The 17,144-nt window shown below is 35.8% G+C and overlaps 2 protein-coding genes across 3 annotated transcripts; one reads left to right on the forward strand and one right to left on the reverse strand.

Annotated features, from left to right (window-relative positions):
- The first annotated feature begins 1,860 nt into the window (after nt 1-1,860).
- LOC108680749 (bifunctional coenzyme A synthase) lies at nt 1,861-8,533 on the forward strand. 2 transcript variants are annotated; one of them, XM_018169645.2, is made up of 5 exons: nt 1,861-1,989; nt 4,285-4,385; nt 4,823-4,954; nt 5,069-6,373; nt 7,329-8,533. In XM_018169645.2, exons 2-5 carry the CDS (start codon nt 4,308-4,310, stop codon nt 7,581-7,583), a joined length of 1,770 nt encoding a protein of 589 aa, XP_018025134.1. In that variant the 5' UTR covers nt 1,861-1,989; nt 4,285-4,307; the 3' UTR covers nt 7,584-8,533. The 2 variants fall into 2 exon arrangements, with proteins under 2 accessions (XP_018025134.1, XP_018025135.1); XM_018169646.2 differs by lacking the exon at nt 4,285-4,385.
- A 249-nt stretch (nt 8,534-8,782) lies between these two features.
- On the reverse strand, nt 8,783-11,282 carry LOC108680750 (cleavage and polyadenylation specificity factor subunit 5). The gene is made up of 4 exons (XM_018169647.2): nt 11,062-11,282; nt 10,414-10,643; nt 9,789-9,903; nt 8,783-9,453 (listed from the first exon to the last, which is right to left on the reverse strand). The coding sequence occupies exons 1-4, from the start codon at nt 11,280-11,282 to the stop codon at nt 9,432-9,434; spliced, it is 588 nt and encodes a 195-aa protein (XP_018025136.1). The 3' UTR covers nt 8,783-9,431.
- Nucleotides 11,283-17,144: the final 5,862 nt, after the last annotated feature.

Below are 17,144 nucleotides of genomic sequence, written 5' to 3' on the forward strand. Positions count from 1 at the left end.
CGACAGCAGCCGGGTAACTAAAGATCAGCATCTTCAGGTTGCATATTTATGTGCCCAGCCAGTAATTTTTGCCTATATTAAATGTGAAAGAACTCCCCCACCCCTAACACTTTCACGAACTGTCGTCACTCGTCAAGGCATAAATCAACGTACAGAGATGATTTTGGTACCATTGGATAGGTCAGAATGTCAGCTTCGAAGTGAGACTTAAAACCGAAAAAGTGAATTTTACGATTTTTGTCCCAGAAATTCAGGGCGTAAAGGGTTAAGTAGTGGCCTGTGCCCTGTGGCATGACTGGTTGACTGCACAAGTGTCTGATTTGCCAACACTGATATCATTTTCATATTCATATACCTACCTAAATTTTTTTAACAAAATTTGAAAACTACAGAGGAATAGGGTAAATGCGGTATATTCCGACATCGTGGGTTGTGGGACGTACCGTAGGTAATTCTGACACTTCTTGACTTTTTTCCTTTACAATAAATAAAGTTTACAATAAGCTTTTTCTTAGTTCCATCATCCAGGGAAGGTATTGTTATGGAGTCATCACTCCATAACAATGGAGTGATGACGTTATTGGCGCATATCAATAAATAAATAAACATATCAATAACGTTATTGGGGCACACGCCCAGCATACGTCTGCATCTGGCTTGTCTCAACGTACGTCTGCATCTGGGTGATCTGGCTTGTCCCGACGTACCGTACGTCCGCATCTGGCTTGCCTTGGCATACATCCGCATCTGGGTGATCTGGCTTGTCCCGACGTACGTCCTCATCTGGTTTTGAGCATTTTAGTGCATACTAATGCGTTTTAGGGCGATTTAGGGCCTTCTAATGCTATCTAGTGCGTTGTATTACGATCTAGTGCCTTTTAATGCGATCTAGTGCGTTCTATTACGAACTTTATTATATTATTAACAACATGGTTCATTTTAACAACATTATATTATTAACAACATGGCACATTATAACAACATAACACATCATAACATAGCACAGTATAACAACATACCACATTATAACATTGCGCAGTATAACAACATAACACATCATAACATAGCACAGTACCACAACACAGCACAGTATAACAACATAACATAACACATCATAACATAGCACGGCATAACAACATACCACATTATAACATTGCACAGTATAACAACATAACACATAATAACATTGCACAGTATAACAACAAAGCATAACACATCATAACATAGCACAGTATAACAACATAACATAACACATCATAACATAGCACAGTATAACAACATAACATAACACATCATAACACAGCACAGTATAACAACATAACATAACACATCATAGCATAGCACAGTATAACAACATAACACATTATAACATTGCACAGTATAACAACATAACATAACACATCATAGCATAGAAAATAGTGCATTTAGTGAATTTTCTCAAAAAACGCAGTATTGTGCTCGCCATGTCTGTCTGTCTGTCTGTCTGTCCGTCCGTGACCTCAAGTTTTTGTCAACAAGAAAATGGGCTCTCTGTCACTCACTGCAGTGAGTACTGAATTATATTTTTTCAAATTACGACAGCAGCAGGGTAACTAAAGATCAGCATCTTTAGACCGTCTATTTATGTGCCCGGCCGGTAATTTTTGCCTATCTTAAATGTGAAAGAATTCCCCCACCCCTAACCCTTTCGCTATTGCTGGGGGTAATCTTAGGGCAGACCAAGCTCATGTGTTTCAGCTCACAATTATATACTTTTCTATTTCATTCATTTATTTTAACTTAGTACAAACTTGGTTATTATTTATCATCTTTCATGCTTATCAAGCTATGCTAATAGTATTTCATGCATTTGTGTCTAATGTTGCCCTATGTGTTTTTTTTTCTTGTTTCAGGTATTGAATGACCCCATAAACCTAAATTAATGCATGCAAACTAAACTTATCTTGAGTTAGCAGAATGTTCTGAAACTCACGCTGCCATTACCAGTTGGTGAGTTGGCTGTTTAGTCTGCACTTTAATTATCAATTATTTAATTATCAATTATTTAATTATCAATCATGTCTAATGTACATATTTTAGGCTGATTGTTTTATGCATTTTGGTTCTTATTCATTCTATTGTCATTTATTATTAATGTTCTTTTCATATCTGTCAGTTTGATTAATTTTTAGTGCAATGCTTGTGTTGCAATAATTACTTTAATTGTTATCTCAAATCGTTTTTGCATTTGCATTTGCCCTTGACTGTTTTAACTCTATAATATATTGTTTAATTCACTCCTATTTTGTTGTTCATGTTTAAAGTCAAATTAACTTCACTAAATTCCCTCACATAGCAAATAAATTATTATGTCTCTTATTGCATGTATATTTATGTTCATTTGTTTGTTTCAGTTGCTGTGTGTATCACTTCACCCATAGTTTCATATTCCATAGTTTCATATACCATAGTTTCATGTTTACAGTCTTAAGGTTTGAACGGTTATCGATTTGGTTTTGATTATGAGTTTTGGCAAATTTTTCTTATTGTATAAAATTTTAACATATTGGCTTTTCTTTCAATAAATGAGAATAAATACTGAAATAAAAGCAAATCCCTAAGTAATTCATTAATTCCTGTTTTCTGTGATGAGCACTATAAGAGTAATTTTCAGTAAGTGAACGAGTTTGTTCCACCCGCTAGTGCGCCCGGTTACATTGTGATCAGTCATCAAGGCATAAATCAATGTACAGAGATGATTTTGGTACCTCTGAATAGGTCAGAATGTCAGCTTTAAGGTGAGACTAAAAACCGGAAAAGAGAAATTTGCCATTTTTAACCTAGAAAATCAGGCAGTAAAGGGTTAAAAAATTGTGGTTTGCACTACACCAACATGTCATTTCATAAAATTTTCAAGTCTTGCTGAGCTGAGACTGGATTTTTTGAGCCATGGTTTTATGGATTTGCCAGCCATCACCTGTGATTCCATTTCTTCCAGCCGTGAATTCCATATCTTGGCCATGAAGAGCCATTTATGAGCTGTGAACTTATTTACAAAGTCCTGTGGAAGTGTGGCTCCAAATCTCTAATTTTACCTTAAACAGCAAAATTAATATTTGTTTTTACTTCAATGGCAACTGAACACGTGATAATGCAGTCTGATTGCTCTGACGTGACTACAACTATGCAATTGTCAACAAAACGTTTTAGGTTGACTTGTTACCATTACATTTGGCAGGATATTTTGGTGGGACTGTTATTGTACTGTGGATTGCGAAAGTTGAAAAAATGTTAAATAACATGTTTGTAAACCACAATTTTTCAATCAAACGTTTTTGAATTTGAAAGTAAAAGGCCTGGACAAGGTTTGGTTTCAAGTCCATACTCCATAGGAGCCTAAATTTTAACCTAAAATAGGTAAAATATTAAAAATTTATGTTTCTGCACGGATTTCAATGTTGTTAACATTTAGAAACCTAAAAGTATCTCTCATGCAAGCACTACTGTCTAAATCAATTTAATTTGGATATAATCCACTTAAAAACTGAGCAATCCAACTTGAATTGCTGAATTACCCCTTATGGGGTAATCTGGGACACTTGGAATGAAATTTAATTTTAAAATGTTTGAAGCATGCGCCATGCAGAGTGTACTCATCTATTACTGACAGTACTCTGAAGTCCTCCTGTTCCTTTGTAGATGATGCAGATGTAGAATAAATGACATTTTCTATGATTTTTACTTGTTTTTCATTTATTGATACGATATTACCATCCAAAATCCATACATTACCATATTATTCATGTGATACGGTATTACTGTATCCATGAACATGGAGCTTTTATAACAACCTTGTCCACTGCAAGTCTGCATGCTTCATATCAGCAGCTGTATAGCATTAATTTGCTCTATCTGTAAGCTTACAGGTTGGCTTGTAATTTCACACCATTTTAATTCAGTCAACTGAATTCTCTATAAAAAAAAGGATAGTAACCTTCCTGAAAGGATAACCTTCCCCTTCCTGAAACAGAAAGGAATATTTTAGTGGCAACCATCATATTTTTCAGATAAATAAATCATAGTTTAGGTTAATTTCTTTGCATTCTATGTTGCCCAGTGCACAATTCTATCTATGACATTGACATTCTAGGTAGGTACCTATGCACAATTTTGTGATGATGGATGATTAAGTGAAATTTTTTTTGCTGAGCAAGGTAAATGTAATCAAAATTTTTTGTCATTAATTGATTTTTTCTTTAACTGGAGTCTTTGCTAATTGAGGTCCTAATGTAAATGCGTTTTCAGGGGTGTCCCTTATTCTTGCGGAAATGGTCACCATTTTGTTTGTGAGATACGCAAACTCCGTCTATCACGTTTTTACGCCAACACCTGTGTGCAACTTTTATGTAAGTGAAATTTTTTAATACTGAGCAATAAGCATATTTTTTTTTTTTTGCTACAGACCTCAGCAGTGTTACTTTTTAAAAATCTCACTTTTCACACTTTTTCAGTGATTTTTTTTAGTGATGTGATGTAAATGTATGATTTCTTAGCTTGCTTATAATATCTAGATCATAAAAATGTTGAAATTTAAGTTTTCAACATTTTTATTAGTTTAGCTGCTACAACATTTCTACAAAATGTGGGACAACTGTCCAAATTTACCCTGCCCATCCCTTATTATCCTGTTTGACAGTACCTTAGACGGGAGACACAATTTTAAAATCAATTCCTGACACTGATGTTATTTTACTGTCATCAATTAATGTTTTATCATTCAAAATTGTATTCAATTTTTGATTCTATTGGAATTTTTATCTATGTTTTGTTTGTTCTGTTTCAGAATTTTGATCAATTTCCTTCACCCTCATCTCTCCCTGCTCTTAGTCTCATCCTTTTTTGCTTGAAGGTCAAAATGAGAGGATTCTTGATCATAACTCTGCCCTACAAACAACTGACTGCACTCATACCACAGGTAATAATTAGTAAATTTAATTTGTAAATATTTAGTTCCTGATCTGTATCTCTTATTCGATTTTATGCATAAAGTTAACTTCTTTTTCCACCAATTTGAAATTTCTTTTTGCAGATGGTCACCAGAGCATGTGAATATGCCAAAGATGACCTGTATATTCACCTTGATTCTGCCTCAATTTTTGAGGATCCCGGAAAAATGCATCATAGCACATGGCCTATCAAAGCATCAAGTCAAGTTATCCAGAAACTTTATGGATCATTCTCAACAGTAGCACCTCAACTGGATACCAGGATTATCATGTCTGGATTCAAAGGCCACTCCATAATACCAAATAATCCAAGATTACAGCCTGCAAACCTCCTTGTAGATCACTTAGATGATGAGAAATTGAAGTATTTGAGAGCCAAGTATAAATGTTATTTCAATTTGAAAGAGCCCATAACTTTATTAACAGATGAAGATGTTAGTAATTGTTCAGTTATAGCTGAGGCCTTGGGAGGAAGCATTAGCTCTGAAACCAATGAGAAAGTTTATGAAAACATTGTTGCTGGAGGCACATTTGATCGCATTCATCCTGGTCATAAAATTCTTTTGGCAGAAGGTCTCTTGAGATGCAGAAATAGATTTACAATTGGAATGGCAGATGGCATATTATTGGAAAAGAAGACATTAGCTCCATTGATTGAGCCTGTCGAGGTTCGAATTGAAAATTTGAAGAATTTGCTTGAAGACATGGATCCATCAATTGAGTTTTGTTTGGAACCAATTATTGATCCTTGTGGTCCCAGTGGAAAAGATCCAAGAATGGAAATGATCATTGTAAGCCAGGAAACATTGAGGGGTGGCCATTTTGTGAACAAGACTAGAGCTGAACGTAATTTGAATCAGTTGGATGTGGTAGTAATTGATCTGGTTAATGATGAGAACAGAAATGTTCATGAAGAAGAAAAATTGAGCTCAAGTTCTAGACGCATGCGTTTACTTGGCACCTGTTTACAAGATCCTAATCTTTCAAACAAGCTTGAACCTTCCCCTTATATTATTGGGCTTACTGGTGGATCTGCCAGTGGGAAGTCGAGCATAGCTTCTCGTCTGAAAAGCTTTGGTGCCAGCATTATTGACTGTGATAAACTTGGACACAAAGCCTACCTGGAAGGAACAGAGTGCTATTCAAAACTAGTTGAAGCTTATGGGCCAAAAATATTGAATGAAACTGGAGAGATAAATCGGAAAGCTCTTGGCGCTTTGGTCTTTGGTAATCAAGAGAAGTTAAATCAGCTCAATTCTTTAGTGTGGCCTGAGATTCTGCTGCTGCTAAAGAATAAAGTGGCTGAACTTAAAATACAAGGAGCCAAACTCGTTGTTGTTGATGCTGCGGTGCTTCTTGAAGCACAGTGGGACCTGCAATGTCATGAAGTAAGTACGTACTGGTAATGAATGCTGAGACTTATCTGTAAATTGGTTGTGATGCCACTTGATTGGGATAATATTTAGAAGAAGTACATGGCAAGCAAATTGGCAACAAAATTTATATCATAGTTTTTATATGTGCAAGTTTTCATGATATTTTACCACTTACCTCAAGTTTGTATTATTCTATTTTTCTTTTGTGGCTTACAATAATGTACAAAATTAGGAAGAAACTTTGAGATTTGTTTTTATTAATAGCAAGGTTTGTCCTTAGATTCTAATCATTGTTCTGCCTTCTGGCCATGTCTGTCTTGGCTAGGCATGCCCAGTTATTCTATCTGTCCGTACACTTCAGTTGTGTATGCCGACTACAAATATATCCGAGTACTCTTTACCATTTAGTTTGTCAAGATATGTTTGTCAGAGGGACATGAAGGAGCTCTTAAAAATCAGGGCACCAAATTCGTGTTTTTTTTTTTTTGCATGTGGTTTAGTCCAACACAATCATGCGGTAATTTAGTTTGTTGCAAATAGTGGTCATTATAGAATGGCATGTGAGTGTCACCAGTTATTCCATGGCCTAAAAAATGTGGCGATCTAAGTGGTATAGTAGGCTTGTTATTTGACTGACCCTAGTTAACTTTCAGAACTTGGCATGATGAATCAGTTTGTCATGTAATGTTGTATGCAACTTTTTTGGTGTTGCACATTAAGTAAATGATAAAATTTCATGTTCTGAATATTTCATCCATTATAGGAATGTTGCAATCATGGACCTGATGTGTGTGGCAATATGCAAGATAACTGTTTAATATTTAATTGCGCCCTCCCACAATATCCTTGATTAAACATCTTGAATCTTTAATTTTTTTGGCTAGTTAACACCAAAAAAGGCTGAATAAATTCAAGACCATAATTATGCCCATTCTAGAGTGTTTATGATGTGGTTGGTTGGTCGCAGGTGTGGGTGTGCGTGTTGCCCGAGAGCGAGGCAGTGCGTCGTATCTGTGAGCGTGACGGCTGTAGCGAGGAGCTCGCCCAGCAGCGTCTACAGCGCCAGATGCGGGACGACGAGAGAGTGAAGAGAGCGCACGTTGTCTTCTGCAGTCTTTGGGACTACAGCTACACCACACAGCAGGTCCTCACTGCCTGGCGACGACTGCAGCGTCAGGGCATTGTTGATGATCCACTTGTAACACTCAACAGCCCGCTCTGAATTACCTTCATCAATAAATCAGTCGGTGATTAACATTCCAGCAGGATTTTTTGCTCAACTAGGTGCGCTAATGTGCTGCCTATGCTATATTAGATGCTATGATTCGTGCAAACCTCTTGCAGGGCATAAAGCTTTGGAATTTTAGCACGAATAAAAGTTTTTTTTGGCAGACAAAAAACTTGTGAGAAGTTTTTTGAATGTTGACGATGTGATAACACGATAACTGATACTCAGGAGAATTATGCAATGAACTGAATAAATCAGTTTTATACAGCTACTTTTTTAGAGTGTTTGGTATTATATCTGACTTGAAACTTACGCGTGCAATTTTATTGAGTTTGTAAGGGTCTTGCATAATTGTAGTCCTTTCACAGATTTTTGTGGAAACCTGAGTGACCATTGCTCTGGTAGCTGAAACTGTAGTCAAATAGCGATTGTTTACGTTTTCCATTGCGCCATCATACTGGAAATATTGCCGTATAAAGATTATGAACATATCTCCGTCTCGTTCAAGTACCAAGTAATAGGTACTACAAATTTATCATTGTGGTGTTTTGACGGAATAAGGTACTGGTGAATTTTGACTAGTTCACCATTATCGTTGGATTGCTATTACATTATCGATTGTTGTCCTTAGTATTTACAATTTCATATCCACCTAGTTCCATGAATAATTTATAATGCATCGAATTTTTAAATGCTTCAACAGAAAAAACATTACTTCATTTACATGGTACACATGCTCTCAAAAAGTCAATCAATGTGAAGCCAAAAGCTTCGAGTCGGCACGATATCAAGAACAACATGGAAGTTAGTTACTAATCTCGCCCTCACAGTATTGCACATCCATGCATTTGTGGTCGCTGCTAGTCTAGTTAGGACCTTTGATAAGGTGGCGAAATGATTGCTAATTCTGCTTTCAGTGATCAGTATAGTCTCCCTCCAACGGCCGTGTCCAGTTTCATTTCTTCCACCAAAGGATAACCGTAAGTTGTGCTACACTCGAGTTGCCCTAGGCCAACTTAAGACTTATGACACTGATGGCTCCATTAATAGACCACATTCCGTTGCATAGGAGCGTGGCTCTCATTTCTAAGTCCTTTTACGTAACGCACATAACGTTCCTCTAATAACTTGAGTTTTTCTTTTTCAAACGAATCATTTTTACAATGCGAACGGGTGGAAATGAGGCACGTTAGTTCAAAATCACTTATAATTAAATGATAATGATAAATACGAAACATGATGTTCACTAAATGATAGACGAGGCTTGAAAATCAGACTAATTTTCGAAATTCTTTTGCAAAAGCCATTATTACATAGCCGAAATAGTCGTCCGAGTTGGGTTAAAAATAGCCTGGCTCTACGTATTAAACATCGTTAGACAAATTTGAATGTATCAAGTACTCAATTATATGCTTGCTTTCTGAAGTACAACCGAGTTAAAGTATTGACTCAGGGACAGAGGAATTATGCCACGAGGCTACACGTCTCCATAATAAAGCAACAAATTATCCATTGTTTTTTCACCAAACTAAGCATACTTCACTGCCGAATTTAGTCTGGCACAAAGTTCATGAAACAGTTACATTTGCATGTAAGATGAAAAGCTTAGTGAGCAGCGCGCACAATGTATGCTTGTTGCATCAAGCTGCGTGGCCTACAGCGAAGTTCCTTCTTTGACTTCGGCAGCAATAAGCACTACTTATTCATGCAGAAACAAATCTGCTCCCTTCAACGGCATCCCAAAACATTTATCGTAAAAGTGACTGACAAATCCAAGTATAGTGATCGTTGTGATGATGAAGAGGCAATATGACGATGATGATGAATGTGTAGATCTCATGATTACATGTATGTAAAGTCGAACCTGGAAACGGAAAAAAAATATCATTATTCATTGGAAATAATTTGCTTAGTGAGATTTTCCTGGAAAATACGTGCATCAAAATTAGAGAAAGTTTGAAGTGCTAAAATTATTTCCTTGCCAAAAAATTAATGAAACATTAATAAGTAGTAATGATTCTTCATCATTAAAAAATATCAAATCGTTTTCAAAAAATTATCTATTAGCAATAAATTTTTCAAACCTAGGAAAGTATTGAAGAGATCTAAGGACTGTTTACATTTATTCATTCAGTATATATCAATGTAAAGGCGCACCCTTTAATTGAGATGCACGTATACAAATTTGGGCAAGTTTACCTGCACAGAGCTTGAGGGAGGGAGGAGATGATTGGTCCGTAGCCCTGGGAGTTGTCATACAGTTCAAATAGAGGCGCTGCCACAAGCTTGTAGTTCTTGGGTACAGCAAACACGGCTGCTCAAACAACAAAATTAAAGACACATTTTCATACCTGAAATACTGCAACATGTTTTCAAGCTAAAAATTTAAGTTGTACCAAAAGGTACATATTATGCAAGTGTGCATAATAAAGTCACTTCGTTTTAAATTCAACCAATAGGTATATTAACGAGTAATTTGTATCAGACAAATAACTTTGATGGCAATTAACAATTTAACTATAATATAAAATTACCATTTCAATAATGAATAAACTTTCAATTTAATCTCAAGAAAACATTTGAGATTAAGCAACATTTCTTGTAAATTAAATTAAAACCAGAGCTCTCCAGCAGTCAAGAGAAAGACAAGAATTAAGTGTTAGTCGAATGATAACATTATTTTATTTCGATTTTTAAAAATAACGCCATATTACAGATAGATTTCAAGTATGTGACAGCAACTAAACATTGTCCTGCAGAGCATAAATAATTAAAGAAGATATATAGGTACTATTTTTATTGGTAACTGGCTAGTTTTGTTAACCTTTTTCTCCGAGTTGAACAAGGTAGAGCTTTTTATGTTCCTTGGGCTTGGTAATGTGTGAAGGAATATAAGGATACTGTGGAGGCTCGAAGTTAGGACGCCACCAGTTGCCGATGATGTCTTCAACAATCCACTCCTGCTTCACTCCATCCTGCCGTCCTAAAGTCTCTGCAAGCAGGCGTTTCAGCCCCTCAACCTCGTCCTCATCTGTGTCAAGTTCCCCACCTGGCCTGAGTCGAAACAATATATTAGGTAATGATGAACAATAAAAACAATCATTTCTTAAAAACTCAAACAATCCAAATGTTTGAAAGATTGAACGTAGATATTCAAGCATCTTTTTTTGTCAAGGTCCCAAATTACTTAGATAGACTTAGGTTTAACCTCATAAATTGTCAATTAACCAATAATTCATCGAATTCAATAATTTATATCAATAATTCAATATTTAAATTAACCATAATTCATTAGGTATTCATACCAACTAATCTCATAATTCATAGTAAATCTAGTCAAATTTTTACACAGAAAACCAATAAATTAAATAGTTTCAATTTTCATTACAGATTTCAAACTAATTTTGTACAAACAGCAAGCTAAGAGCTAGTATTACAATAGAAAAGGAATGATCATGTCTTTGGGTCATACAATTTAAAAAATGTAGTGCCGAGCTGAAGTAGGAGGACATGAGGGAGGGCATGTTCATGAACAAGCAGCACAGCTTCAACACTTCGCCTCATACCAATCCTGTCAAATTCATCTCGCATCCGTGCAAACCTTGCGGGAACACTTGGGTCTTTCTCAAACAGTGCATCTTTGGTGCCAAATGTGTAATTATTTAGGGGATACCTGCGAAATGAAAAAATCATTAATCTTCAAAGAATAATTTTTATCAGAGATCTATAGGTATAGTTATAAATGATCTTGAGAATTCAATTCAAATTTTCCCTTAACAAGAACTATTAAATATCTCATTGCCCATCCTGTACATCCTTAAAAATATATCCAAAGTGAATATTGATAACTGTGAAATAGCAAGGCCTGTTCAAGCAATAAAGATAAATTTGAATCAATTATCATGAAGTTGACATTTTAATGCAAGTTCCATTGAGTACCTATTGGCCATTTTTTTCAAAGGTTGGTAATTTAGGATAAGACTCAGTGAAAGCATCGAAAGCATAGAACTTCTACATATAAATCCTACTTGTTATGAGATTGTGAGAAATTTATAGATTTTAGCAAACCTATACATATTATATATAGCCATATAACTCTGGAGTTATAGTATCATAGAGGCCGGGTATGGAAGTGACTTCAATGCGTGATTCAGAAGTAGCCATATAACTCTAAGAGTTATATGGCTAATTCATTGAGCAGTAATTCACAATTAAGAAATTTCTCTTAACTGCTTAACAACTCAAACTACAACTCAACACATTAACTCATGTCAACATTTTGTTTGTATAAAGGCCAGAAAAAATTTTGTGCTAGCATCTGTTCCAACAAATTAACTATTCAGAAATGATTTGCAATTACCAAGAATTATTATAAACAACTGAACACACATCAATAAAAGATCATACAACTCAAACATTTTGCTCATCAAAAATGTCTTAACTGGGGCGTAATTTGCTAGTAATAAGGTTATTTATGCAGCTGGGGTTGTGGTCATATATCCGATTTATAATGAACAAGAAATATTTATCAAAAAATCAAACAGAATTTGATTTAACTATGTATATGAACTTGTACAAATCTTCTATTTATCTTTAGATTGAGCAATTTATATTCAATTCCAACTTAATTTATAGGTTGAGTAAAAGCCTATATATAAATACAAAAGAAAAAAATACAATGATGGTATCTGTTGAAAAAAAACCAAATGATGTATACTTAATCCCAGCATAGAATTAGGCCAGAGGATGGGTCAATAAGTTCATTTTTCCAGGAAAGCTATTCATAATTAAGCTTCTCAATAACTTATAAGCATTATATATAGGTTATAAAGTCGTCCTAAAAAAGTTAACTTATACACACAAATAACTTCTACAGGAGTTTGTATGCAAAATTGTGAAAAATCTATTCAGAAATTTTGGCGATACTCCTTGTTAGCAAATTGCAAAACAGGCTATAAGTATAAGTTTCTGCAAAAATATGGAGGTGATTCTGAATGAGGGAAGTGAGATACAAAGTTGGAAGGGAGAAGCAAAAAAGCAAAGAGCAGATGGCAATGATTGTGGGTCTATCTGAACTCAAGTTCTGTTTGAGAGAATGATGAGATATCTGGAGATCATATTGAGGTCAAGGTAGAAAAGGATGATAAAAGTGGGTTCTTGAGGAGTGCAGGGTTGAGAAACATCAGGGCTGGAAAAGTCAAATTTTTTCTGAAATATTGCAGTTATAATATCATATAATTTTAGTAGCTATGAAATCTTGCATCTTGAAAGTCATGAATTTATGTTTGAGTGAAAAAATTGCAGTTTTCACTTTGCAAACATGTCATTTTATAAAATTTCCAACTTCTGCAATCAGCATTACTTTACTTTTCCTGCCAAAATATCCTGCAGGACGTAATCATCGTAATGATAACAAGTCACTCTGTCCTAAACGTTTTGTTGAAGATTGCGCAAAGTTGCAGTCATGTCAGAGCAGTCAGACTGCATTAAAATGTGTTTAGCTTACAGTAGAGACAATTGTTATTGTTGGCATTTGTTGCCGTCTGACTGTCTTAAGGTAAAAATTAGAGATTTGGGATAACACGTGCATGGACTTTGTAAATAAATTCGTGTCTCATAAATGACTTTTCATGGCTGAGATATGGAATTCATGGCTTGAAAAAATTGGAATCATGGCTCAAACAAATAAAATCACAGCTGGCAAATCCATAAAACCATTGCTTGAAAAATTCAGTTGCAGCTCACCAAGTAGATATATTCCATGCCTGAGAAACAGGAGGGTAGGAAGGCAAAAACCACTCTCAGGAAGATGTAGGTTTTTGGGGAATATTCCCATGCAAAATGGGCTTCCTGAAATCAATGATCCGCGCAGATGGTGCAGTTTGTGCAGAATTATCTCAATACTGCGCAGGAGACAGGACTGCGCAGGATTGCTCAAAACAGTGCCATTGGTAAAACAAACAGCCATGCAGAGTGGGTGATGACAGCTGGCACTGAATGCAACGACCATCTTCAATACGCATACCTGCATGGCTGTGAGTCACATGGATACGATCATGTAATTTCACTGCCACCGGCCCACCGCTGTTAGCATTACTAGCATAGAACGCGTGTGCGGTCACTATTACGCGTATGAAGCGAACATGGACACTACAAGCATCGCCACCTATCAGCATTGCAAGAAGATAATCATGTACATTGTAGCAGAGCTGCAGCTTATGGTAGCAGCAGTGATTGAACTATATATGGTTATTAATACACAAGAAGCATTGATACCTATCGGCATTGTGAGAAGATTTTACGTCATATAATAGCTGCAGCTTTAGGCAGCAGCAGGGATTGAACTATATATGGTTATGAATAGTCAATACACTACAAGCATTGATACCCATTGGTGTTGTGAGAAGATATTATGTCACAGCATAGCTGCAGCTGCTGGCAGCAGCAGGGATCGAACTATATATGGTTATTAATACCCTACTTACATTGCCACCTAGCTGCATGGCAGTATTGTTGTTACCACTTACCTATATGTTTAATCTGTAACTAGTAATGGCGCAAACACAGCGATTTTTTTCTTGACATATTACCGCACACCGCACAGAATGAAAAATTAAAGACATGAATTCCTGTGCACCTGGCACATCTTCCTGCCTGTGGGGCAAAAGCAACCATGCCATATGTTGAATCTACATTCTATAAGGACTATAATAAATTGTATAACTATTAATTGAACTTATTTACCTGATGTGTGTGATGTAAACTTATAATTTTTTTAGACTACTAGTCTGTAATTTTTATGCTGCATGAATGACCAATTCAACAGTCTTGACTGGAGGTTAGCAGTCACTTAGCATGGACCCAAATTCAAATTCAATCGAAACTTAAAAGTGAAGAAAACGCCACAAAAATTCAGCATTTCTCTCTTGAAAAAGTTTCGGAGACCAGCTCCATCGTCAGTTCGATAAATTTAGAACACAAATACAGTCAGAAAATTAATAAAGTTTGGAGTCATCAGAAAAAAAAACAAAAACAACAGAAGTTAAAACCTAAATTTACAGGCAAAGTGCAGAATAATAAAGAAATAACTATTAAAGAATAATAAAGAAATATCTATTCACAATTTCTAATGGATAAGAACTGTGGGCAGCATTTAAACTAGGCTTCTCTTTAAAAATATATGATTCCAAAATGCGCAGATTGGAAGCACCAGAACTATAAGCTAAAACCTTTAAGTCAGTGTCGGACACTGGAGCGTTGCACTGTTCGGCGTGAGTGCGCACAGCCAAATGAGGAGGGCGCAATAGTAACTGCCCAGTCCTATAACTCCTCCCTTTATGCTCAGCGAACCTAGTGTAAAGGTTGCGTGCCATCATCCCAACGTACGCAGATGCACATCGTGCACAACTAAATTTATAAACTAGGGACGATCGCATGTGAGAAGGGAGGATATCTTTTTATCTAAAAAACGAACCTATTTCAAAATTATTAACGAGTAAGATACAAAGATTAATGTCTGGAAAGTATTTCATAATCAAATCTTTCAATTCTCTTGACATAACTTCGGACGCATGGCCAAAGTGTGGAAAAGAACAGTAAATCACTTTTCTACTATCAGGCTCTGGAACTATGTACTATCAGGCTCTGGCTACTATCTGGTTCAGGACTTAACAATGGCCTCCGTTGATGTGGAAAATTTGTTTACAAATACCAGTATACCGCTTGCTGAAACTATTGAGATCTGTCTAAATACTTTGTTTAACCCTTTACGCCCTGAATTTCTGGGACAAAAATGGTAAAATTCACTTTTTTGGTTTTAAGTCTCACTTCGAAGCTGACATTCTGACCTATCCAATGGTACCAAAATCATCTCTGTACGTTGATTTATGCCTTGACGACAGTTCGTGAAAGTGTTAGGGGTGGGGAGTTCTTTCACATTTAATATAGGCAAAAATTACAGGTTGGGCACATGAATATGCAAACTGAAGACGCTGATCTTTAGTTAACTGGCTGCTGTCATGTGGGATGGTGCTCATGCAGTCGTTCCCACTATCCTTGACTGAATTTCGGCTCCAGTAATGTCTAGTCTTGCATCCATGTCACCTTGAATGCCTATTTTGAGGCGCTCGGGACTTTGTCGCGCTCTACTGAACATTCACACTTATTGTCACTGCAAACCTATTTCCTCCCAGAGTTTTTAAGCTACAGCAATGAGTAATAAACCATTCGATTTGCAAATAAAAGATCTAGAGATTGGTCGAAGCTTTTTTTCAATTTCATTGAAGTTTTGAAAATATTTTGATAAAAGGGGAGGAGAAATTCGAAAGGGTGGGGGAGAAATAATTTTTTTCAAAAAATGCCCACCCCACCCACAAAAATTAGAATTTTGAAAAACAGCAAGGACCAATCAATAGATATGGTCCTTACGCACCGAATGATAAGCGCTCTCAATGTTGTAGCTTGAAAATCATAGGAGGAGATAGATTTCTACAGTACCCCCTTTTTGGCAGTTTTCTAAGAATTTCACGTTTTCTTTCACTTTTTTCGAAAAATTCCTACGAACAAGAAAGTCTTACATTTATCTTTTACATATGTGTACCAAGTTTCAAAGTTATCTGTTAGTAAATAACCGAAATAGAATTTCCATAAGAAATTGGACATAGCCATTGGAAATTGGAAATTATATTTCTTATTTCGGTTATTTACTGACAGATAACTTTGAAACTTAGTACACATATGTAAAAAATAAATGTAAGACTTTTTTATTCTTGTGAATTTTTTGAAAAAATGATAGAAAACGTGAAATTGTTGGAAAAGGTAGCTAGTCCCTGGTGTGACGAATTCGTCACGCCAGGGCGTAAAGGGTTAAAGATATTCATGATACTGTTATTGGTTTGAACCAAAATTTTTTTAAATCCCTGCTGGAATTATCAGTTCTAAATATGATTTTCATATTTGCTGGTAAATTTTGCAGACAGATTGATGGTTTGGGCATGGGTCTTCCCCTCGGCCCAACCTTTGCGAATATTTGTACGTGTTTCCACGAGATTTCATGGCTGACCAATTGTCCTCCTGATTTCAAACCAATTTTTATTACAGACATGTAAATGACACCTTTCTTATTTTCAAGCATCCCTCTCATGTAAAACTTTTCTTCAATTACTTAAACTTGCAATAAAATTCTATTCAATTTGCCATGGAACTTGAATCAAACAATAGTTTGTCCTTTCTAGACTGCAATATTACTAAATCTAATGGCCGTTTTCAAGCATCTGTTTTCAGAAAATCAACTTTCATCAGCCTAAGCACCAGCTTTTTTAGTTTTTGTTCTTTTAGATTCAAGTTAAATGGGCTCCTAACACTATTACACCGCGGCTTTTGTATATGCTTGACTTTCCATGCCATGCATTCTGAATTTAATTTTTGCGCAACCTCTTCTCACTTAATGGATTTCCTTCTGGCATGGTGTTTACCCAGATTAAGAAATTCATGTCTAAGCAACACAGTGAAGTTGTTTCAGAGCCTGATAGTAGAAAAGTGGTTTACTGTTCTTTT

The sequence above is a fragment of the Hyalella azteca genome, unplaced genomic scaffold, assembly GCF_000764305.2.
Source record: "Hyalella azteca isolate HAZT.00-mixed unplaced genomic scaffold, Hazt_2.0.2 contig11733, whole genome shotgun sequence".
NCBI lineage: Eukaryota > Metazoa > Arthropoda > Malacostraca > Amphipoda > Hyalellidae > Hyalella > Hyalella azteca.